Source organism: Siphateles boraxobius, unplaced genomic scaffold, assembly GCF_051911475.1.
Source record: "Siphateles boraxobius isolate OS27281-9 unplaced genomic scaffold, OSU_SipBor_1 41, whole genome shotgun sequence".
NCBI lineage: Eukaryota > Metazoa > Chordata > Actinopteri > Cypriniformes > Leuciscidae > Siphateles > Siphateles boraxobius.
The window spans coordinates 27,843,759-27,869,989 of NW_027509042.1; the positions used below are offsets into that span (position 1 = coordinate 27,843,759).

The 26,231-nt window shown below is 37.4% G+C and overlaps 1 protein-coding gene across 1 annotated transcript; it reads left to right on the forward strand.

The window, feature by feature from the left end:
* Nucleotides 1–244: 244 nt before the first annotated feature.
* Nucleotides 245–26,170, forward strand: evpla (envoplakin a). The gene is made up of 22 exons (XM_077199089.1): nucleotides 245–4,539; nucleotides 6,999–7,098; nucleotides 7,193–7,347; nucleotides 7,508–7,631; nucleotides 10,052–10,183; nucleotides 10,613–10,654; nucleotides 10,779–10,940; nucleotides 12,592–12,699; nucleotides 13,584–13,679; nucleotides 13,788–13,898; nucleotides 14,151–14,297; nucleotides 14,428–14,582; nucleotides 14,726–14,823; nucleotides 18,771–18,943; nucleotides 19,190–19,368; nucleotides 19,455–19,593; nucleotides 19,893–20,086; nucleotides 20,238–20,388; nucleotides 20,490–20,573; nucleotides 21,773–21,880; nucleotides 21,959–22,051; nucleotides 22,218–26,170. The coding sequence occupies exons 1-22, from the start codon at nucleotides 4,490–4,492 to the stop codon at nucleotides 25,557–25,559; spliced, it is 5,943 nt and encodes a 1,980-aa protein (XP_077055204.1). The 5' UTR covers nucleotides 245–4,489; the 3' UTR covers nucleotides 25,560–26,170.
* Nucleotides 26,171–26,231: the final 61 nt, after the last annotated feature.

The window sequence follows — 26,231 nt, forward strand, 5'->3', positions numbered from 1 at the left end:
CTGTGGGGGAGGAGCTGTGGAGGGAGGGCTGTGGCGCAGCAGAGAGCAAGGGGGTTGGACCTGTAAGTTGTGCTTGTTCAAATTTTCAGGCTAAGTTAACATTTTCTCAAAACTCCCTACTGCAGCTTTAAATCGCTTTGGATAAAAGCGTCTGCTAAATAACTAAATGTAAAATTGGCTTGACATTCGCACATTTAGGGACCGTCTCTAAAGTAACATTGGTAGTCCTATAGGCCTAAACGTTTCTAACTTCAATAGCAAACTTCAATTTATTTGAATAAATTGCGCATTATGCCTGACATCTACATGAACACTTTACAGTTGGTTTTATGACCGCAAGTCGTTCTCTTCAAATGCTATTGAAGTTAGAAACGTGTATACCAATGTCGTATGTAACTTTAGAGACGGTTCCTAAATGTTCGAATGTCCAATGTCAAGCCAACTTATGCCAGTATCACTGAGAAACGCTCAGCTTTAAACTTTGCGCGTTAAGTTCATATTCTGAATCCTTCTGCTTGCCTGCGAGTTTGGTCTTTTATATCACTGTATTAAGCTACGTTAAGCGTTGTATATGTCCAGCAGGGGAATCCTGACGTATTGAGCATGGTATTGAGGGAAACCCAAGCAGCCTACTGCATGCAGCACAATCCCCGCAATATAAGGTTGAGACAACTAAACAACCAATAGATATGTCAAACTCAAATGTAACATTGGATCTGTATACATCCGCATCGGGGGAATAACATTATAATCTCGTTCACGGTAGAGATGCATGTAGGCTACACAAGACAAGTAATCATGAAGACACTGAATTTCACATAAAACATAATAATCACAGATACACTTACATTGTTGTAAATTAGTTTTTATGAATGAATGGCTTGCTCTAACTGTTGCTCTGGTCTTCGTCAACAACACGCGCTTGCACCCCCTGCTGGTCAGGTTAACTAACAGCAGATGGAGATTATGCTCGGTAATCTGCTTTTCCTGCAGTTCCTGGATATCAACGTTGAATTTACTGTCGAATTTGAACCACTGAATTTGTGGAAGTGAATTTGCAAAGCGAAATAAAATAGACCTGAAACCACCTGTTGAATATTATAGGTTGTATTTTTAATCAGTTTGAATATTTTGGAAGTGAAATATGAAAGGTGATATGGATTATTGAAATTTTACTAATGAAAATGTGTTTGAAATTGTTTGAATTTAAATATTCACAGCTTAAATATTCAACCATGCTAAATTTCAGCCCACAAAAATGCAAGCCCTACAAATACAATGCATTAAAATAAAAGCAGGGTTAATGCAATGCATATTTTAATACACTTATAACTATATAAGTAGGCCTAGTACAATTCAACAGGCTTTTTGTTTCAAAAACATTTGCCATTATTTTACTTCCATACAATAAGTTGCGGAGGTTTGTTAAATCTGGCCCTATATGTATAGGTTTTAATACATATTATACGTATTATACATAATACATATCTCTTTTTCTGGCTTTCCAGACAACGGGAAGAACTAGCTAGTTTATATGTCAATTAAAGCAGTGTGACATGCTTTATTTAATCGAAAACTACTACAAACATTTACTAATGATTTTGTTGAATGTCATTGCTGGACAATTTAAGTGATTTTTTAATTTTATTTATAATAAATAAGAGAGACTGAGTCAATTTTATTAAGTTAATTATTAAATTAACTTAACGTTTATCTCGCCCCACCTCAATTTCCACTTAAATGTGTCCTACAGCAGTGGTTCCCAAACTGTGGTCCGCGGACCACTAGTGGTCCGTGAGGGTACTGCAGGTGGTCCGTGGAAAGGCAAAATAAAATATAAAATAATATTTTTTACCTTCATTTTACCAGGAATCCCCATAAAAAAAAAAGTAACAAGAATATGGGCCTATATTGATATAAAATTTAAATTAAATTGTCAGGTTATTGTGTGATTACTAAAATAGGCTAGTGGTGCTCGGCCGTAACGTTCAAATTCAGTGCCGTTAGAACCACAACATGGATCGGTGGATAGCAACAGGTTCTCTGAAGAGGAAAGCGGCAGAGGCAAATATTTTGCCATTATATAAAATATTTGTCTGATTATAATTTCACCAACAGTAATTCTGGATTGCCTCCACGAAACAAGTAAAAAGGAAATAAGCAAATCAGAACACTGCACGCCAAAGCAGCAGTATGCGCGCAAGCGAAACGCTAGTGTTTCTTCTTGCTGCGTATCTTTTACTGGGGTCTCCAACACGTCGCTCGATTGGAGGTAGCTCGTCAAGGGGCCGTTCACATATCGTGTCTTTTGCGCTCTCAAGTTCATTATTTCATGTAGGCGCGCGGCAAGTGCGCTCATAATTGAAGTGACGCACTCATTTTTTTAGGCGCAGCGAGATGAAAACACCTCAACTTTTCTTAATGCTGCAAACGCACCGCAGTTCATGTGACAAGAACAAACAAATCAGCTTAATCCTTTCCGTAAACATTGAAAGCTCAGTCAATGAAGAATGTAAGAATGCACGTGCACCCAAACACTACGGGTGTTTTTCTCTTCTCCGTAAATAAATCTTGTAGCAGAGCTACAGCAAGCGTTTTTCATGGTGGAAATCTATTAGCTACTAAGCACAACTAAGTTGTGGAGAGCGCGCATAGCAACGACAGACGGCACGGGAAAATCGGACCGAATTTTATAGCTAATAATAAAAGATAAGCTAATGTGCATAGATGTAAATGTCAAGTAATTTATCTTTTTTCGACTCATTCTTTTTATAAAAATGATTTAAAGGCTGAAATATGTGAGGTTTATCTTTTTATAAAACCTTTTTTTGTGAAAAATTATTTAAAGGCTGAAATATGTGAGGTTTATCTTTTTATAAACCTTTTTTGTTAAAACTTTATTTGAATTTCATTTTACTATATGTGCCTATAGGAGTGACAGGGGTTGGCGGCAAAGTATCTGGATATTTGCCGCGGGACGAGGGCTTCGATTAGCTCTCTCTTTTTTGACCATACATGTTTGCATCCCTGAAATGAACCTGATTATGCCCTCGGGCGCTTGAGTAAATAAATTAAATATGTGGCAGCCGTTGTGTGCAGTAAACTTTCTTTTAACAAGCTGTTGTACTGATGTGATGACCAGTTATAGTTTTAATGTTAGTAAGCCTATTTAGAGGTGCGGATTAATTCAGGAAGGACTCTGTGTAGATATATTTTATTATGTGTATTATGAGGTGGTCCGTGAAAATTCTTGATTACAAATAGTGGTCCACACACACAAAAAGTTTGAAAACCCCTGTTCTACAGCATGACTGATCAGACAGGAAGTGTTATAACACTATTTTCCTAATGGGCTCACAAAAATTGCAAAAAAGATGTTTATTGTAGTAGTTATTTTAGTTTCTGTTATATATATTTTTTATGAATATTTCATTCTAGAACAAGCTAGAATAAATATTTTCCTTTCCTGTTTTTTTTTTTTTAACATGTTTTAATAAAAATGCTAAAAATTAAGTAGGTTGGAGTTTAGGAAAAAGGAGTGTGCGGCGATGTAAATTTGATTAAAAATGAAAGTATCTAAAGAAATTGAACTGACGTCCATATTTTCATTAGTTACAACCCACCCCAAGTACTATTGACATTAATACACTTTTTTTGGGTTAAGTTGTACATTAAAAAAAATAATAAGGAGAAATGAGTAGTTTGTACCTGATAAATGGGTAAATGCAAAAAGGAAAAACTGGTTAAATAAACTGGGTAAGGATGGTAGAGAGAAAGAGGGAGTGACTCTTTAGACATTAGGCCTGAATCTCTGGCACACCCTACCATGTGACGGTGCATGTTAGATATGTGGGCTAACTACCACAGCCCTGCTAAGAGAAAGTCACCCAACAACATTCCATTGCTGGTTAAATGTGTAGTATCTGTTAATGTAGAGTCGTTAAAGGAACACTGTGCTGAAAATGATTTAAATGAACTATTGGTTGGTTACTGTTAATAAAAGGAATTCTTCTGCAACATGTATAACAAAATTGGGTCAATTTTAATTACACCAAATACTAAATCACCCGAAATCAGACATGATTAGAGTAAATAGCCACAACCAAAATTTGGGCTTATTGTTAATATCATGACTTGTTTCTGTTTTGTTGTGTATACAAGTACACTCACATTTAATTTCTATCAACTGAAGAAGAAAAAAGTGAGATGAATGACAGAGATGTGTGTGTGTTAGTGAAAAATGGGAATGTGAAACTGGTCTGCCCGGTCCTGCAAAAGGAGGTGACCTGGGTGACGCCCAACACCTGTTTCTCAGGGTGGAGTGGAGACAGAAGAACAGCTTTACTTCACCACTCTGTGACAGTTCTAGATAGGCAGAAAGTGTGTTCAGAGAAGTTTGTGGAGCTGAAGGAAAAACAGAAGTAAGAAAGATTCACAAACACACACCAGCAACAAAGAAGGTGAACCTCACCTCACTAAAACTTGTAGGATGTTCAAGAAGAAAGAAAACACGGTGAAAGATGATTCCAAGACAAGCCAGTGAGTGTTGTTGGTTATTTTATACTCTTGGTTCTATTCTCTTTTGTGTTCAGGCAGGTCTGAGATCAGTTTTAGAAAGACTCATGTAACCAGAGTCCAGAAAGTGAAGGTGTAAAGGTGGTTAATTCTTAATTCCTGAGAACTTTCGATCTGAAATCTGTCATGTTTCACCTTAACAAACAAAAAATAATCTTGTAATTTTTTGATGGGCCTACAACCAACAATGTATGAATATATATCAATATATTTGGTCATATTTTATTCTCATTTTAAATTGTACACCTCCATTCCAATTAGAAGTGAAAATCAGCAATACCATGAGTTTGTATAGTATACTAATAGGAGGAAATGGGAACATTTCACAAAGGATACCTAGTTCTGTGGCCCCTTATGATGACTGTTTTGGTAATAATATAACCTCTGCTTTGTAAACACAAGTTGGAATTTACAGTGTTCTTCACCTTTGAAAAATTCTAAGATTTGCTCTGCTAAATAGAAACATTTATTTGTCTATGTATGATGGAAAATGTATTTATTTATTAACATACTACAAATTCAAGAAAATTCATTAATTACATAATACCAAGTTTTCTATATAAAACTGACATTTAAAATAGACATATATAGGTGTACTTTTTAATTACATTGCTAGTACATCTATAATGTCAATGTCACTTTTATTTGTATAGCACTATTAAAACAACAGATGTTGACCAATGTGCTTTACATCATCTCAGATACACTGCATGTCAGAATGGTAGCCATCCTTTTAAGAACATGCAAGCATGTTCTTAGATGTCAGAATTGATGTCTCACTCCCATTTGAACAACCCACTAGTCAAATCTGATTAATGCATGTGTAATGAAGATACAACTGAACAGCAAAAAACAGATGTTAGCATCTGCAAGTTAATCAGGTATGTGTAAATATGCAAAAATCAGAATCATCGAATAAAAGTAAATCTGACAAATAAATTTTATAGAAACAGTGAAAGGAGTGTCCTTGCTCCCAAAGCTCAGTTCCTGTAAGGGCTGACTTACTTGTTCCTCCACTATGCTGCTGGGTGTTGGTCCATTGTTTCATCATGGTAATGCAAACACGACATTTCAAAAACAAACGGAATATAATTCTAGTAAAACAATTTAAGAGGCAAAAATAAATGTTTTTTTCCCTTTACTTTGTATTCTGTAGTTTTAATAGATGTTGGTAGAAGTGGTAGGGACTGTGGGGGACTGTTGAAGATATGTTGAGATAACAGGTGTGTGGAGGGTGATGGAACTCTTCGGACTAGCATGGCATGATGGGGAAGAGATATAAAGATATAACCTAACCTCTGAACCTCTTGCAATCTTATTAGAACTATATTTAACAGCACATGGTGAGGCATTAATGCCACATGTGTTTTATCTGTTTGACGTTGTTTTTCATTCAGAGGAGTGTCACAGATAGCAAAAACATAAAATTTGTTTTCACTAATCTGCATAAGATAAATAATATTTTGTTTCATAACATAACAAAGCAGCTTAAATGACTGGATATAACCAATATCCACCAACTAAGGACAGCTTTTTGTTTAAATATACTGGGATGACCGATGAGGATTTCAAATGGAATCCCAAAAGGTCCCATTAATAGGAACAAGTTTGTAAAATGTGCCTATACCCTGAGTTCTCAAATTCATTGTTTTTTTATGTATTCAGGGAGGGGAAAGTACACTGCAGAAGGCAAAATAATAACATAAAAAGAAGTGCATACTTCTCAGAGACACTAAATTATAGAGTTCTAATGCAGGGGATTTCAAGGCCAAGATACCTCACCCAGATTCTCAGTCCATTCAGAGATTCTAAATATAAAAAGCTTAATTTTATTAGTAATATTTTATAATTAACATTCATTAGAAACATTTACATTAGGAGTGCAAAACTCAGCTCCTGGAGGGCCACAGCCCTGCAGAGTTTAGTTCCAACCCTGCTACAACACATACTTGTAGTTTTCAATTAAGCCTGAAGGACTTGATTACCTAGATGAGGTTTGTTTATTTAGAGTTTAAACTAACTCTAATTAGAGTTTTGCACCCCTGGTTTACATCCTTACATTATATACCGCTTAACAGATCATTATTTAGAAATATTAGTTCATAGTTATAAATGTATTTAAAATGTATTATGTAATATATGTAATCACTATGGACTCACTTGGGATCCCTGGTCATATGGATCCCTGGTCAAGTGAAGATTCTCATACCTTACTTGTGCCTGAAACTTCTCTTCTGACTAACAGGCTGAATTTACAGTAAATCGTATTGATATGTCTGATTATCCCTTGTGCTTTGATGCTCTACACATATTTCCTTGTGTCTAATGCAACACATTTCATTTTCTTCATTTTGTAGTGTCTTTTACACATTGACCATCCAATATAGCACATAGGATCCTAACTTTTAATTTTGACCTGACAGATCGCAGGTGAGTAACCTGGCCTTGCTGATTGAACGTATGCAGAAGAATGCAGACACTGTTGAGAAAGATGTACTGCGTGCAGAAGAGCTGCTGCTCATTGTAAGAAAACATTTTCTATTTCATTATGCACATGTATATGTTAGTAGTTATAAATGGCAAACATAAAAGTGTTCCACCCCTTCTATTTGCTCAGGATGCTGGCAATGAGAAAAATAATAAGAGATTACAATATCAGAAGGAAACAGCAGATCTTTTGGGCCGGGCTGAGGGGCTCCTAAAGGATCTATTCTTGGATATGGACAAAGCCAAGAAAATGAAACACCCTCAGGCAGGAGAAATAGAGAATGAGTGAGTGACACTAAAAGCATCCTTCACACCCTGTTCATGACTCAGTCTGTTGCTCTGTAAGATCAAAATTAAGTTTGCACTGTGTATGTTCTATCTCATTTTTATGGTTATATTGAAAAATAATAGTATTTGTGTTTTTCTATTCTTTCCCACTAATTAGTGTTAGTCGCCTTCATGAACGTTGGCTGAAAGACTGTTCCCTTTACCGAGAGCTGTATGAGCCATTGAACGAGGTGGAACTACAGCCAAGAATTAACTGGGCTCTGGTGCTTAACCAAAAACAGGTCAGAAAACACATGAGTATGCACAAAAAGAGAATGAGAGACAGAGAGAAACTAATCTAAGAACAAACTAATCATTTACTTTTGTACTTACAATCAAAAGTAATTGTCATATTAAGACATTGTAAGAGGTACTGTAGATAATTTGAAAATTTAAAGTTAAATGACAGAATTGCTATCATCAGCAGATTCTCTTGTTTAATTTGGCACTTCTACTGAACCCAAAACGATTGCAATAAAAAAGGGTGGTCTACTGACAGTAGACACAATTGTAACCGAGGGGGTACACTTGGTCACTTCATGCGTCAATCAGATTGCTATACGATTGAGTTTGGACAATCGTGTCACGTATGCTCTCCATCTGCCCATCTTCAACAGTCCAGAAATCTAGTCAAAGATTACATTTCCCAGCATTCCTCTTGTTTATCACCTGCACTTCCTTGGCCATCACCCACACCTATTTCCCATCAGCACTCCAATCTGTACCAGGATGAGAGTGTACACCTCACAGTTACTCTTTGTCTGGTCCCAACTACGGACAACAGACCACTTACCCGCTCTACTTACCTTTTGGATCTCCCTGTGATACTCCAGCGACCTCCTGGTGATTACAGAGCTACACCGTAAGCTTCACTCTGAAGACCATCTTCTGGAGTGGGTTGGATGATAATCTCTAGTAGGCGAAGAGGATAAAAACACCACAAGCCTACTCCATTCCTCCTGGTGTCTTTATCTCAGAGACATCATCTGCCTTGGAAGTCCTCTCTGGTTCTTCTCCATCCTTCCTCGCACCCACCACTGAGCCAGAGCCAATGACTGCAGCAGACCCCGAATCAAGACAACCCCTTACCCAACTCACCACAGTCACAGAGCCAGTGTCGACAGCAGACCCAGAACCTGAGCCAGTGCCCACCATGAATCAACAGCCAGAGCCTGCACCGACCAAGGACCTGCCACGGATGGAGAATGTCACCCAGATCCAGAAGCCCTACTCATCCCTGAGCCAGTCGTCGGGTCTGACCAGATGTGTGAGCCGGTACCCATGCGCCGTCCCAGTGGAGATTTTAGTGGAATTTTAAGGTGTGGAGATGGATTTTATTCATGCCAACCAGCATGGTCAATATAATTGATGCCTGGGTTCCCTCTTAAGCCTGTTTTATGCTTCTGCGTCGAATCGGCGGCTTACCCCCGCAGACCCCTCTGCGTGGCCGCGAACCCCTCCGCCGTAGCTCGACGTGCACCTACAAAAAATTGTAACTACGCGTCGAGGCGACGCAGACCACAAGGGCTGTGATTGGTCAGATGCACCGCGATGCAACTCAACCTGACGCAGAACCATAAAACGGCCACGACGCCGTAGGAGTGATGGCGTAGCTACGCCGTGGAGTTGACGCAGAAGCATAATGAGGCCTTTATTCCCAAGCCAAGTCCCTCTTATTCCCTCTTACTTCAACACTGCTGTTGCTGTCCAGCCCCAAGGCTCCTGCGTCTCCGCTGGACCTGCCCAGTTCCAAGGCTCCTGTGTCTCCGCTTGTCCCGCCCAGCTTGTCCCGTCTGCTGCATCTTCGATGGCCCCACCTCTCCCGTCTCCTCAACCAAATCTAGCCAGTAACCACGCTGTATGTAAATTCAATGGAGTTCACTTCACAAAAGCTAAAAAAAAAAAAAAAATGTTTTTTGTTTATCATCAGCCCTAAATAAAAGATCATAATGGGAGAAATAGCTAAATTGCTTACTGGTGAGAAAAAAATATTACTCATGAAGATTTTATTGAAGATAAATGTGGGATGCCATGCTGAACATTCAATTTCATTTGCGCCAGTTTGCACTCCTCTCCGATACACTCCTCTCCGAAGTAGGACTGTGGAATCTGGTTACTAGAAGCAGATGTAACACGCTTTTCACACTTTTCACATCTAGAATATGTCTTCAAACTACTTCCTGAATTGGCTTGAGTGATTAGGCTACAGTCAGTCTCTAATATGCTACAGAGGGCATTTACACCTGGTCTTTTCACAATTGGATAGCGATCTGATTAGTGAAAACGCATGAAGTTGTTGTCAAAAGTTTGATCTTCATATTAAATTCATAGAAAAGTTAAACTGATATCCATGTTCAAAGTTCCACGGTAAGCTGTATAGATTCCAAACGACCTTAATTTCCCTTAATTCCCCCTTCCGTGTAAAGCGTTTTGAGTACCCAGAAAAGCGCTATATAAATGTACGAATTATTATTATTAATTTGTGGCAGATAAATATGTGGTAGAAGTGTGAGCTTCAAAAAAATTACATATATTACAGACATTAAAGCAAAATACATCTTAAAACAAATACACTTCTTTCGATTTATAATATCTTTGCACGCAATGCAGCAAAGCCAAATTACGGTGATTAATTAGTATTTCTGAATACGGAATATTACAGAAAGATGCAAGCAAAGAGGAGTATGGCCCCTCTATGGCTGACCTGAAGAAGCAGATTGCAGCTCATAACATCCTTCATAAGGAGATTGATTCTTACAACAACCAGCTATGCCCTGGATCAACCAGCTCTCAGGTGAGCAGTTTTCATCAACTGGGCAATTGTTTTGTTACAAGACATGCATTCCTTATTATCTCAGCCTTTGCTTTGGGATGAAAAAATAAAGGAAAATTCCTGAAAAAGAAAAAATGTCATCAAGTACTCACCCTAAAAAATAGTCTCTATGAATCAAATTGTTTAATCCAAGCCACTATCTCTTCATATAATGAACAGATTTATTTCAGTCTTTTATTTGCATATTAACATTCATCAATTCACATTTCTGAAGTGTCAAAATTTTGGTTTTGTGGACCTTCAATGGATGGACAGAAATCTCATTTGTGTTTCAAAAATGAGAATCTTATGGGTTTGGGACAACTGGGAGAGTAATTGATGACAGAATTTCAATTTGACAGTTAACTAACACTTTAATCACAAAACGTAACATCCCTCATGTTGTTCCAGGAGGAATATGCTGCCATTAAGAAGCAATATGCTAACGTACTGGTAAGAAAACATTCACATTATGACTGATATTGAATAAATGGAAGATTTTTGAAAATTGTAAGAGATACTGTTGGTGCCAGAGAGAGAATGCAAAACTTCTCATTTAGCATTTTCAATGTTTCAGGATAACTCAAAATGGAGACGTCACTATCTCAACAGCCTGTATGACTACATGCAGGACTGTGAGAAGGAGGTGGCATACATGAGGGAAGAGCAGAACAAGATCCTTAAACAGGACTGGAGTGATCAGATGGCTGACCATGCTGACGTTCGCAGACAGTATGAGGTAAGCTAGGATTTGAACCGGTTGGATGACTTGTACAATGAAATGAACAAAAGGACAGATATTCCTGTAGACCAAAATTTTTTCAAAAAACACAAGTTGCACTATGACACATGGCAAAAGAAACACAAATTCCCCAATTTGTGTTTGTTTTGCCATGTGTCATAGTGCAACTTGTGTTTTTGAATATTTTTTTCCAGACACCCTGATGACTGATATACATACATCAGTCATCAGGGTGGCTGGAAAAATATAAAATACAAGTTGCACTATGACACATAGCAAAAGAGACTGCTACTTCACATTACATAACATTTAAAAACACTGACAATATGTATAAAATATGATATATTATATGAGGTTAATTACAAAATATTTCTGTAAAACACTATACAAAAATATTTTAAAAATACATATATATATATATACACACACACAATCCACAATCAATAATTACATTTTTTAATTAAAAAAATAATCTTTTTCATCTTTAATGTGGAAAATAAAAATAAAAATACCTGGTTGTACAAGTGTGCACACCTCTTAACTAATACTTGGTTTGAAACACTTTTTGCTTTTAATACAGCAGTCAGAATTTTTGAATAAGGGCCAATCAGTGCTTGCACCATCATGCTTCATCGTGGGTATGGTGTTGTTTTGGTAATGAGCAGTCTTTTTTTGTGCCAAATGTACTTGTTAAAATGATGTCCCAGAAATTACATTTTATTTCATCAGACCATAAAACATTTTGCCACATGGTTTTGGCAAAATTAAATAATTAAATAATTTATTTATTTAGTTTTTGACTATTGGCTTTTTTATGGGTCTGTCCACCCTACCCCATAGCCCAGGCATTTAAAGAATAGGCTACAGGATATTGTCATCACTGTACTGGCAATAGTGCGTATTGACTTCGCTAGAACCTATTTCACACAATAGTATCCAGCTGCAGACCTACAGTGCCAAAAGTGACAGCAGTTTAAGGACAACAGTCTCAGACCAGAAGTTAGGGTGGAGCCTCACTGAGGTTAGTGGTGAAATAGACTTCTAGTCTGAGCCTGGCACTTATGTCTTGAAACTGCTGTCACATTTGGCACTGGGTCAGCAGCTGGACATATCTCATTTCGCTAACAGTGCATGTGCTGCCGCATTCAACAATGAATAAGGTAACATTGGCCAAAAGACAACAGCGCTAAACAGCAGTCTCAGACCAGTACTTAGTCACATTGATAACCTAATTGATGTTGCAAGAGAAAATAAGCTTACATTAATTGCAAATCCTTAATGTATTCCTTAACATGTTTTAGTGCTTTCCCCCATAAATATTTACATATGGTAAATAAATAAAAAATAAGCGCGTATTATATTTTGTTAAAATACCACTGTACAAATGCTCTGTACAAATGCAATGGGCGATCCACAAACAATTTGGGCTTATGACAGGGATTCTAAAAAGTCTGAGAACCACAAACCATTTTTTTTAAATTAACATCTAAAATTAGGACAGCAATGAGAATAAACAATACTGATCATGCAGGCAAGAAGTAACTTTGCTGTTGGCTGTCGACTAACACTCCTGTTGGTTAATTGCAGAAGTGGCAACACATCTTAAATAAAACATTATATTAGACCTGTGAGGTATTGTCTGTTGCAGATCTTCAAGAATAACAGTCTGCTGTCGCATGAAAGTGAGGTCAACAAATTGCAGGATGATGGAGACCGACTGATTGAGCTGAAACATCCTGCTGCCAGCACAATTCAGGTTAGAAAACACAAACAAGATGCCCAGCTTTATTATGTGTACTTTTGGCATTGGCAACTGCAGCAATTTTTGACATTCTTAGATTTGTTGTTTCTTCAAATTCAGCTCCTAGAGGGCCACTGTCCTGCAGAGTTTCGCTATTCAACACACCTGATCCAGTTAATCAAGGTCTTTAGGAGTGCTAGAAGCCTGCAAGGCAAAAAAATGCTAATGCTGTGGTACGCAGGGAGGGAGACAAGGGGTCATTTGTTTTGAATGAATGTCAATGGAAGAGAGGCTTCACTACGTGGAATAAACTGCTTTTGTGGGAAAACGGCTTATCATTAAATGAATTGACAGCCCATAGGCTAATCGTTAACATGTTTGCTCTTAAACATTCATTTTGGATTTATCTATTTTTAGAGTTTATACCGAAAAAAAATCTGTTTTATAAGAGAATTCACAGACAATCACGCAACAGATAGGATTCAGTTTACGGCACTTATTCATTTCTATGGTATCCGCAAACAGTGATTTACTGTCGCACAACTCTGAACGAAATTCAATGACGTCAAGGCTGTAATGTGATTGGTTATCTAGGCACTCGTGATCCAAGTTAGCCGCTACGCTTTCTCCAATGGTAGAGCCATGGTCCCTCGTATCTCCCAATAACAAGACCATCTCTGCTAGAAACATACAGGCAGGTGTGTTGGAGCTAACCTCTTGCAGGACAGTGGCCCTCCAGGAGCTGAGTTTGAAATTTGTGTGGTATTGTAAATACGAGTTGACTTATTGAATTAACTTTGTTAATTAAATTATGTGTTCAATAATCAAATACTGCATTCAGTATGACACAACATTAACATAAGCAAAGCTGAGCTCTGATGTGCTGTTTGTGTGCCCAGGCTCAAAGAGACACTGTGAGGAATGAATGGCAGAAGTTTCTGAATCTTTGCATCTGTCAGGAAACACATCTGGACAATTTAGAGGAGTACAAAAGGGTAGGTAGGGCAGATGGATGATCATCAATCATTTGCATTAAGTGCATTTTTGTTATAAACAGTTTGTGCATGAGTAAAGCCTAAACAAATATGTGTTTTTCTCAACAGTACCAACTGGATGCAGATACCTTGTCTGAGTCTTTGTCTAAACTCGGCTCCACTGTTGATGCCAAATCACTCAATGGCAAAACCAACACTGAAATTCAGATGCAGCTTGAGGTCAAATCACATTTTAAACTACAGTAGTCAACATTTGAAGTGGATCAAAAAAGTTAATCAAAGTTGTTGAAAAAGTTCATGAAAGTTCATTTGATTCACTTCAAATGTTGACTACTGTATGCTTTAAATAATTATAACTTAAATATCAATAAAAGGATTTTTCATACAGTGGTCATGCAAGTTTCTTTGCAATATATAAAAAACCAATACAGCTCTGAATGTGACAATATCTTGTATTCTGTGTGTCTGCAGGCTGAGGAAAGGCCTCTACAGCGCAATGAGCAGCTTTTGGCTGACCTGAGAAAGAGAAGCACTGCCATCACACCACTAAAACTTCGCCACACTCCTCCAAAAAAAACTACCACGGTTGAGTCTCTATGTGACTGGAAAACTCCCAAGGTTAGAATCTCTGAAAAACACAAGAAGGTGTTAAAAATCTCTTTAAAACATTTAGTATGAAAAGCTATGGTCACTAATGTGCTATTAATTAATTATTCTATTCATTTGTTAATCATGGGATTCTTCTCAGGCTTCATTGGACAGAGGAGAGCTGTTTAATCTGAAGTCCAACACAGACAATGACAACTGGGAGGTTCAGTCCAATGATGGGACAAGCAAAACATTCCCTGCAGTTTGCTTCATGATTCCTCCACCGGATCCTGAGGCCATCAACAGAGTCGACCTGTAAGAATAAAAACTACTTTTCATACTCCAAAGACATTGTAACATGTTTGTTGTTAACCCTTGGTGTTTGCTTATGTCAAACAAATAATGAGTAAAGCCTTTAGAGACCAAGAATAACTAATAATTTGTGTTTGTATGAAAAGGCTGGGGAAAGAGTTGGAAGATCTAAAGAAAAGGCGAGCTGCTTTGAGAACTTCGCTGAAGAGTCATCCATCAAAGGCCCCCGTTTCACAGGCTCCAGGTAATGTTTCCTTCAGCCTGATGTTTATTTGTTTCCCTTTTGGTGTGAATGGGCAATTTGTAAATTACTTCTTTACCTTTTGTCATGTTTAGTGTGAAAGTGCCTTAACACTAGGCACTTATGTAGGGGTGGGCCAGAGTTGGTCCATAAGTCCATACTGGGGTGGGTTTCCTGTACAATGTAGGCTACTAGCTAGTCACGACTTTCCTGAAAGCATGAAACCTGTCATTAATGATGTTATGCAGGTGGTGGAGTAACAACTTAATAAATAAACTGGGTTGAAATCAAATTAATATCAGATTATTGCTGTAAATAATGAGCATGGCATCTGATGACTACTACTATTTTGTTCTCCATTGTTTTGCTTTATTCAATTGTGTGTTCCCTCTTAGGTCATACTCTGGGATCTAGATCACTTACACACACATGCACACTCTTCAAAAATAGCACTTTCATTCTCTTGACAAACTAAAAGAAGTAGAATGAAATTACTTTTTTTCAAGTAACGAGTAAAGTAACGCATTACTTTTAAATTTACAACAAAATATCTTGAGTTACTTTTTCAAATAAGTAATGCAAGTTATTTTGTTCTCCCATGTATTGACTGTCCTCATGTTGAGAGCATCGGGAGTAAGTGCAGAGGCATTGTGTGCACTGTGTGTAAACATGATGGGTATTTGTAGTTCTAGACTAAATGTGAGCAGGCATTTACTCATCTCACTTGCACAAAAACAGTTCAGTATTCCTCAAAATTAATATGTGAAATAAAAACTCAGAATATTACGTAAACCTACACTGTAAAAAAAAATTGTGCTGTAAAATAATGGTAATCTACTGGCAGCTGTGGTTGCCACTAATGTACTATTAATTTAATTAACAGCTCTCCTACTATTAATTTACAGCTCTCCTTTTTTACAGTATGTTACCATAATAATACAATGAAAGGTAATTAATTATTTAGAAAACAGATTGCTTGAAACAGTTTGAGTTAAAAAACTAGTATTTATACGTGTTATTAGTGTGAATGTATTTAATTTGATTCCACTGAAAAGGAATATTTCTGCAAACACAATGTGTAATGGTGAAATAATCAAAAACTTGACTTTAACTAACATCTTTGCAGTTCATCGTTAGCTATAGCAATAGCACACATGCATGTGCTAAAGTACTCAGCAAACAGCTTATCACTGCATCAGCAGGTACACAGTTACTGCCTTTAAATAAAGCAAAGTGCAGCATAACATCAGTATTTCTCTGCTCATCCTCGACCGAAGCACAGGCTCTACTCTCCAGCACAATGGTGACCCACACAACTAATTAAGTTAGTAGACACTAGAAGATCTCTCCTATATGATCTTGTGCAAAATCAGATAAAAACACTTGAGTTTAATATTAGCTCTCCTTATCAGTTATTGACTTTACATAACTTTTTTCTATTAACTTTTTCTTAATTTTTCAGTTAAATTTACTTGTTTCTATAGTAAATCTGACTGTTACGTCTGTTTTTCCCTTGATTTTACGGTAATCTACTGGCAGCAGAGTTGTCAGTAAATTACTGTTTTTCTACAGTTTGTTGCCATAAATTAATTTACAGTTGATTGCTGTTAAATTACTTTTCACTCTGATTTTTATCTTACACCTTTAACCCCACAGCAAAATCCTCAATTTTAAAAGAACACTTAAATGTGTCCACACCACAAAGTGTCAAATAAACACTGAAGCATAGCCTGAAATCAAATAAAGATAAAAGACATGAAATCTATGAAGATCTCAACAGAGGGTGATTAAACAACTCCACAAACAACATTACCAAATTCACTTATTACTAACCAGTTTGGCTGTCATACAACATATACACCTACAGAAGCACTTACTGAGAATTACAAGGTTTAGATGTTGATCTTTTATTGGAAAACATTGTTTTAATACACCTTAATTTTATATGACCACCACTGTTATACTAGCAAAAGATAAAGCAGTGCTGAGCAAACAGTTTTAAATGATTTTAAAAATCATTTACAAAACAGGTTTGAACTTTGGCATCATTTAGATAGACAGAAACATCAAGAATGAGCATATGAATCTCAACAAGGGTGATAATAAACAAAAAAGATAAACAGATTAACTCTAAAGATCACAAAACAAGCTACTAAAAAGTCAACATAAAAACAACAGCAAAATTAAAAGCAAATAGTAACAATTAAAGAAAATAACCGGACAATTCAACTGCATTATTTATTCATGCCGCAATGCATGCTGGGAGTCATAGACGATTTTTGTACTATGCTGGTACCCAGCATGCATTGCAGTATGAAACTTTTGATTGTCACCATCGTTGAGATTCATATACTGATTCTTAATGTGTGTCTGAATGATATAGAAATTCTAAATGTTTTGAGCACAAACTTCCTATTTTCTGGTTGTCAAATCACCGATAGATCTCATTATATAGTCACAGAAATACCATAATCAAAAATATAAAACATCACCCATATAATTACACATTAGACATTAAATTAGATCAATGAATCAGCCAACTAGATGACGATTGTGACTGTTAATAAATTCATCATCCTCTGCTGCGATCTTGAAAGGTTTAATGTCTTAATTTAACTTAGTTTAATTTAAATAGTTGATATAATTTTTTTCTGTTCTTGTTGTTTCTCTGTCTTTCAGTGATTCTGCTTTTTAACAACAGGTGTTCATCAGTGTCTGAATTCATTCATTTGTTTTCATTCATTGTCAAGTGGACTATATTAGTAAAGTAATGTAGAGAATAGTGAATGAGGGTAGGGTGTGGTTTGGGACAGTCTCTGACCGTCGACTTTGAGCGCTGTCAGCTACTTTCTCGAAAATGATAAATATTACCCAGAATGCATTGTTTCAATTTAAAACAGTATGTTTTATGGCCCTATTTTTTTTACAGATTTTTTTAACAGTGTACAATAATTAAATATGTTAAATTACACAAATATACTTTATGTATTCAATCTCACTTTATTAACAAATGTCTTCGCTTTTTGACCTAGAATACTAATAAGCAAAAAGATAAGCAGAAATCTTTTTTGGTTTTATTGCTAAAATAAGATTGTGGAACTTTCTTCTCCTGCTTCCCATTCTTCTGCAATCCAGCAGAATGCTTATTTATTTCAGTTTTGGTATGAAAGAGCCTTTACATTTGCCAAAAATAGAACTTTAGATTTTTTGTTATTAAAAATCAAACAAGCAAACCCACCCCAGGTAAAAAAAGAAAAGAAAAAAGTAATGCAAAAGTAATTTAACGCATTACTTTCTATTAAAAGTAACTAAGTAAAGCAATTAATTACTTAGGGAGTAACACAATATTGTAATGAATTACTTTTAAAAGTAAGTTTTCCCAATGACAGATAAAGATTGTACTGCATGTTATTTTGCTCAAAAGCATGATATATTTAAGTCACACTAACAATTATGCTTTTAACCACGTCGAGAGTTGTAGTTTCAAATACATAACTTTGCAATGTTTGCTAATGTTTGTTGGAATTATGGTTGTGGTGGCAAACACAGAATCATTAAACTATGTAGGAAACAATGGAACTAAATAATGCTTTTTGAAAAAAGCACCCCAGTTCAGCCTATTCACAAACATAGTGGACAATTTTGTAAAATATGAAATGCAATTGAAAAGCCATTTTTAAATTTGCTCACGTAAAAAGAAATTCAGCCTATACCACAGCATTCAGTTTGAGTTAAGTGCAAATCACATATTATTCAATAAACTATTATAAGTGTGTATTTCTTGTTGGGGTCAAATCCCCTAGCTATACAGTTTGGTTATTTTTAAAATACACAGTAGACAATTAGAAAGGGTGATATGTGGTGCTCACGAAACAACTAGGAAGCACTTTTGACATATGTACTGAACTTACCTCTGAGATAATAAATCAGTGTCATATTTGTTGTTGTAGTTCCTGCTCCAAGAGCCGAGGAGAACTCCAAAGCTGTAGAGCTGGCTAGCCGTCTAAACCAAATAGATAAAGATCTAGCTCAAGCTGAGATGGACACTCTGAGCAGTCTAAGAGCCCCACTGAACCGCACTGACCCTGCCACAGACCTCGCTAAACGTCTGAAGGAGCAAGAGGTGAGAAATGCTTTAGACATCTAGTAGATATAAACTTCTTTGCTTCGAGATAAACCGCCTGGGTTTATACTGTCAAATTAGACAAAGTGCCAGAATGAACTACTCAACTAGGCTATTGACTGTTGATAACTGGATGCAAGATAACTGATAACTGATTCAGAATAACTGTTCAACAACCTTAAGCAAAGGTTTTGGAAAAATGAGCCAGTCGGTGCTGCTTATATAAGATTTTTCTTCTCTAAACAGAGAATAACTACAGCTCTCCAGCAGCTGGAAAAACAGAGGGCTGCAGCCCAAAAGGACCTGGAACCTCTACTTTCAAAGGATTCTAATGGGCCAACCTCTTCTACTCTACCCCAAAAACTCAGTGATGCCAAAATCAAACAAGACAGTCTAGCTGCTCTCATTGATCTCTACAAAGAGAAGTATGTACAATTACAAGTCTATTTATTTAGGAAGTTGAAGAAAGAATTCTAGATGTTGCAACTCTGTTGCCTCTTTTTAACACTAGGGCAAATGCTTCTATGGTTTTGGAGAGAAAGCTTACAAAGATGGACAACACTGTCTCAGGATTTGAGAAACGGCTCACTGATGATGGTGCCATCCCAGACAAACCTAGTGCCATTCAGACCAGTACCCAGGAGATTCAAGTAAAGACATTATTCATTCTTAGTTCAGTAGAATGTGATTATGTCACCACTTCTAATGTGTGAATCACAAGCCTGGATTACATACCCAGAGTTATGACGACATTAAAGTATTCCTAGACTATCTCTTTTTTTTTTTTACTTATGGTAAAAATGTACCTTTTTAAATTTGCGACCTGTGTATTTAAAAAAAAAAAACATGGTATGTTTTTTTTAAAAATGCATTTAAAGTCATACAATTGCACATAATCAGTAGGGTACTAACATATTATGCATAACAAAATATATTGTCATTCATCCAGGGTTTGAGAAAAGACGTTACTGGTGCTCAAAGTGAGATGCAAAAGCTTAGCGAGGACCTAGGGGCACTTAAGAAGCTATGCAGTTCACTTCAGCAGGGTTACCAGGAGTATTGTCCTGATATACGCAGACATGAAGCAGAAGTGAAGAATCTTCAAAGCCGATATGCTAATGTGAGCAACCAGTTAAATGAAAGGTGAGTTCTATACGCTTACTCATGCTAAAAATGTAGTTTGAAAGGCATTAAATTAGTTTAATGGGTGCTGCTTAGATATACCTTCTCTTTTCTTGCAATGAGTTGAACAAAAAATTGTGTTACTTAAAACATGTTTTTATATTTTCCTTAGAGAGAGGCTTTTGCAAGAGGCTAACACAAAACACCAGGACTTCCAGAATGTGAGCCAATCACTGAGCTCCTTCTTAAATAATCTACCTAACAACAAGATTAACCCCGAAGATGATTTGACTAAAGTCAATGCCAAGCAGAACTCTCAGAAGGTTAGATCTGTAGACTATATCAGACAATATATAAAATAAATGATCGGATTAAAAAAAAAACTACAATTCTCACTATGTGGTTGTTTTCATTTACTCGAAAGAGGGTGATGGAGGATATAAAGAGGAAAGGTGATGACATGGACAGGGTGGTTGATCTCTCCAAGGATCTCCAAAATACTCTCAAAGTAAGTCAAATGTTTGGGCTACAGTAAATGCATGTATCCAGAATCACACACCAAACTCGGGGCTCTCAAGTGTTGAAGACAGGCAAGACAAGAGTAAAGCTGTTGGCTAATGCCAAGTTCACACTACACAACTTTAAACGTCGGCTTGTAAATAATGACTTATTATGTCGAAATAACGAGATATTATGTTGAAATAACGACTTAATATCTCGAAATAACAAGTTTTCTTTTTTTTTATTCTTCACCATGCGGTTCAGGGCTTCCATAGAATACAGCCTGAATATAATTGCTTCCAGAAATTATTTTTGGGGGTGCTATCGGGGTGCTTTGGTTTTTCTTGGGGGTGCTGAAGCACTGCTAGCCCCTCCTATAGCGCTTCCCATGTCTGTGCTACATAGGGAGTTGGAGGTGAGTAAAACTTGTTTATGAAAAGGCAGCTGCCAGCTCGGTTGTGGTAGGCTACATCTTGTTGGAAAAATCATACTGGCATTCATGTTCCTGCCACAGTTCGATTCAATTTTGCTCCATTTCTTATGTCCAATGCCTATAACCTATGCCTTGCTCTCTCACTGGCTGTTGCTCGTCGCGACACCACAGGCTATTATTACAGCTCGACCTGTCGGCGAGCTCGTTAACTTGCAAATCGGGGTTTAAAATCCTGTAGTGTGAATTCTCTAACAGCAGTCAAGTTGTCATTGTTTGTGTCAAACAAGTTGTGAATTTGTTGTAACATGATTAAAACTGGAGATCATGACTTACTCTGGGTTCAAAGTGATGCTCGAAGCTCCTGTGGTTTCCTCTGTGGGTGAAAAAAAGACGTTGCAGCAGAATCACGTGAACAATTCCAGGATATGTTTTTTTTCCATTGGTTGTTGCGTTAAATCTTACCCAGATCCAGGAGAGACGCACTTGATTCCTGCCGGTTCCATAGTGAGAGTGGCGTGGCCAGAGAAATTTTGGGCGCTGCGGCATATTAAATATATTATAAATAGTTTTTCCGCATGAGAAATACATGTGTGGGGAGTGCGTGACAAAAGACTGAAATGAGTGACTGTCACGCTCAATGCGTGACACTTGAGAGCCCTGCCAAACTTTTTATTTAAATGGGGTATAAAACTGTGAAAAACCTTTAATGATCAAATTATTATTATTAAGTTATAAATACTGTGTAAATTGTATACTGCATTTATTTTGGGCAGGAATATGAGATGAATTGTGATAAGTACAAAGCTACTCTTGATGAAACACCTGTGACAAACGCTAAAAGGCTTCACACAACCACCCTAGCTAGCGCGGTAGCAAAGCAGGTGAGTTATTTGAAATGTAAAACATGAGAAATTTTAATATTAATTAAATACTAAATTCTGTATTTTGTTTTGCTACAGGAGAAGGATCTTACAAACCATTATGCTGAAACAGCTGCTGAGAGTGACCAGTTACTCAACCAGATGAACTTTGCAAAGAGCATCATGGCTGAGGTGCAAATGAGAGATCAATAGTTTTCATAGTTTACCACTAATCAAAAGGCTTAATTTGTATTATACTGCAATTCATTTTATATTTGTTATGAAAAGCAAATAATCCTGTGACTCTTCAAACTGATCACCTTTGAGATATTAACTGGTCTTACTTCCATTTACACAGAATGTGGTAAAAGTAAATGCCGTACAACAACAGCAACAGGTGAAACAAAAAGCCTCTGAGGACACTGAAGCTCTGCAGAAAGAATTAAAGGAGGAAATTGCCAAAAATACCAATGCAGAGAATAGCCTGAGCACCATCAAGAACCGATATTTATCTCTGAAGAGTCGAAGAGGTGTAGAACGAGTGGAGGAGAAAGAAGTTCTGCAGTATTACCGTGACCCAAAACTTGAGTCCAATTTGGAGGACTTCCTAAAAAAGATTCACGAAGAAGCACTGAAACGCACCAAAACACAAAGTGAGATTGAGGTAATGACTAGAAAGATCACTAGCCTAGAAAGTGACCTTAAGAACTCTAAACCCAAGCTAGTCACAAGAGAGGTGACGGAGGTAGAGAAAGACCCCCAGCTGGATGTAGAAGCATCAAACATTCGAGAAAAAATAAGCAAACTGAGAAGTGAACTTAGAATTAAAGAACAAGAGAAGGCTTACCTGCAATCAGAGATGACAATTTTGGAGCAAAAGAAGCAAATCATAAAAGAGAAGGTGGTGCAAAAGGAAGTGGTAAGACAGGAGAAAGATCCAACAATGTTGAAGGCAGTTAGGACATTTGAGATGGATATCTCAGATGAAGGTGAGAGGTGCAAGTCACTGAATAGTGAAATCTCCCAAACCAGAAGCCAGATCAATTCTTTAGAGAGGCTCATCCCAACTTTAGAGCCAAAAGTTGTCACCAAGGAGGTGAAAAGGGTTGAGCAGGATCCTGTACTCATAAGTGAGTCAAAAGGGCTTCTGACTACAATAGAAGAAGTGAGAAATGAGAACAAAAGTCTCTTGATTGAGCTTAGTAACCTTCAGTCACACCATGTTCGAATACAACAGATGAAGCCCAAAGTGGAAGTCAAAGAAATCATAAATGAGAACTTCAGGGTGGCACCTGAGACAGAGGCAGAGATGCAACGCTTGAGATGGGAGCTTCAAGACAGTAGCAGGCAGGGCTCAGACTTTGAGAGACAAATTAGTATTGTGAAAACAGAGCTTGGTGCTCTGCTTTCACAGAAACCCAAAGTTGAGTATAAGGAAGTAGTTCAGGAGGTTGTAAAAGAGGAAAGAAGTCCAGAGAATGTAAGAGAAATACAGAGGCTCTCAGATCAAGTATATTCCCTGCAAAAAACCTATAGTACTTTGCAGGATGAGCTTATCCGTCTTAGAAAAGACAGGGATGAGTGGAAGACTGAAAAATCAAAGGTTGAGACCAAGATTGTCACAAAAGATGTAACTAAGTATGTTGATGACCCACTTCTGGAGAAGGAGGCAGATCGTCTCAGGAGAGAGATCCGTGAGGAAACTCAGAGGCGAAGAACTATAGAGGAAATGGTATTTGATCTTCAGAATAAATACATTCAGCTTGAGAGACAAAAACCAGAGGAAAAAGTAGTAGTGCAAGAGGTGGTGCGTCTACAAAAGGACTCAAGGCAGATTCTTGATCATGATAGGCTAGGAAGGAGTCTAGATGAAGAAGTGAAGAATCGTAGAAAATTGGAGTTAGAGGTGCAGCAGATGAGAGCATTCATAGAAGACAAGGAGATAATCATAAGGAGCAGTGATGAAAGGCAAAAAAAGATACAGGTGGAAACTGCGCTGAGACAAATTAAATCTAGGATCCATGAGCTAGAAACTGCCCCACCACCTATTGAAGAGAACATAGTCATAGAGGAAGTTCTGAAAGTTGAGAGGGATCCAAAATTAGACAAACTAACCAATGGTCTTCGGACAGACATGGATAAGGAGAGCAGTGACATTATGCGCTTAGATAGAGACATCAGGAAAATGACATTTGAGATAGAAATATTGCAGCGAGAGAAATTGGTTGAGAAGACCATCTATAAAGAGGTTGTTCGTGTAGAGAAAGATCAAGCAGTGGAAGCAGAACGGTCCCACCTTAGAGAACTGTTACAACAGGAGAAAAATGCCAGACGAGACCTTGAGGATGAACTCCATCGTCTAGATGAGAAACTGCAGCGACAAACAAGCAAAAGAACTACCACATCCCTGGAGGAGACCAACCTGATTCATGATCGGGACAAGCTGCAAAGAGAAAAAGAAAACCTCCAGAGAGAGCTAAGAACTTTGGAATCTGAAAGACAAAATATCAGCATCTCATTCCACAAGCAGTCTAGGCTGATGAGTGAAAGAAATCAAATGAATAGGCAAAGAAGCATTAAAATGGAATCAGATGTTCAAAGGCTAGAAAGGGAGATCCTGGAAGAGAAGGACACAATTCACAAGCGAGATAACATTATCAGGGAGCTAAAGAACAGTTTGAGGAAGGAGGATTCCTCAGAGACTCGCACTAAGGAATTCAATGTTTCCACAAAGATTAGCATCTTGGACCCTAACACAGGTAAAGACATGTCACCATATGATGCCTACATGCGAGGCTTCCTCGATCGGAGCCAGTACATGCAATTACAGGAACTGGAGTGTGACTGGGAGGAAACCACCACAATGGGACCTGATGGTGAGATTTCTGTTTTGCAAGATCGCAAAAGTGGCTATCAGTATTCAATCAAAAATGCACTAAAAGAAGGCAGAGTGACTAAATACCAATTACAACAGTACAAAGATGGCAAAATGCCCATCTCAGAGTTTGCTCTTCTTGTGGCTGGTGAAACAAAATCTCGGTCATACACCCCAGTTACCAGCCAACCAACTCAGCTCAATGAAGAGTTCCCCATCTGCGGAGTGTATGATGTACACACTGATTCATGTCTAAATGTGCGCAGTGCCATGGGTCGAAAGATGATTGACACCAACACTGCCCAAAAGCTTCTTGAAGCACAGGCAGCCACTGGTGGCATCGTGGACATTAGCAACAGCACAAAATATTCTGTCCACAAAGCAGCTGATCGAGGTCTGATTGAGCCCAGTCAACTACAGCGGTTACTAAATGCTCAGAAGGCCTTTACTGGAGTTGAGGACCCTGTGACTAAAGAGTGTCTTTCAGTCGGAGAAGCAGTACAGAAAGGGTGGATGCCCAAAGAGAATGCCATGAGATACATGGAGGCACAGTTTCTGACAGGTGGGTTGGTCAACCCCAACAAAGCAGGAAGAGTTAATATTGTGGATGCTGTCAGCTCTAAGATGATTGACAGTACAATGATGAGAGAGCTTCAGGAAGAGATCAACTATGCAAAAGAGCTGATTGATCCCATCACAAAGGAGAAGATCAACTACATGCAGGCTTTGGCTCGTTGTAAGACAGACCGACTCTCAGGTCTTCCTATGCTTCCTGCTTCCTCCAAAGATTCTGCCTATGCTTCCCCATATTTCCCTCATACATAGACACTCATAATCTACATAAGTTTACAAAACGTATCATGGATTCAAGTTTCTGCACTGTCGAGCATTTCTCCTTGGCTTAGATGAAAATATTATATTTCACACAAAAAACATTCAAGTCCTGGACCAGTTTATAATTGCAAGTGTTTAGTGGGTGTGTTGATTCAATTTGTTCAAGTTCAAAAATCTGCAAAACCAGGAAAAAAATAATAAGATTTTACTGATTTTAAGATAGTTAATGTATAATAATAAACATGTTTAGAAATGGAAAAAAATGAACTTGAAATTTGAAAGTAATACTTAATCTGATCTGTACTGTACTAGTAATACAATTTATTGTAAATCTCAGGTGCTATAAATTCTCTATAATTTGAACACATTACACTCAGCTGATGAGATGCTAATGTTTACTTCATCTTTAAAGTATGTAATGGGGCAGAATATTGTAACAGAGCAAAGGGAATATTTATCAAAAAAAACTAACATGGTATGCATGTTTTATTTGCATGGTATGATGGGCCAATTTCTGATTAAAAATCATTATACTTTTATTTATGTCTTTAGAAATTCTCTTTCCTTTCTAATACTGTTGAAATTAAAAATGCAACGAATGATTTGTGTCTTTTTTGTTTCTAATTTGTTCTACTAAATGAAGTCAACACACAAAGTGTGGTA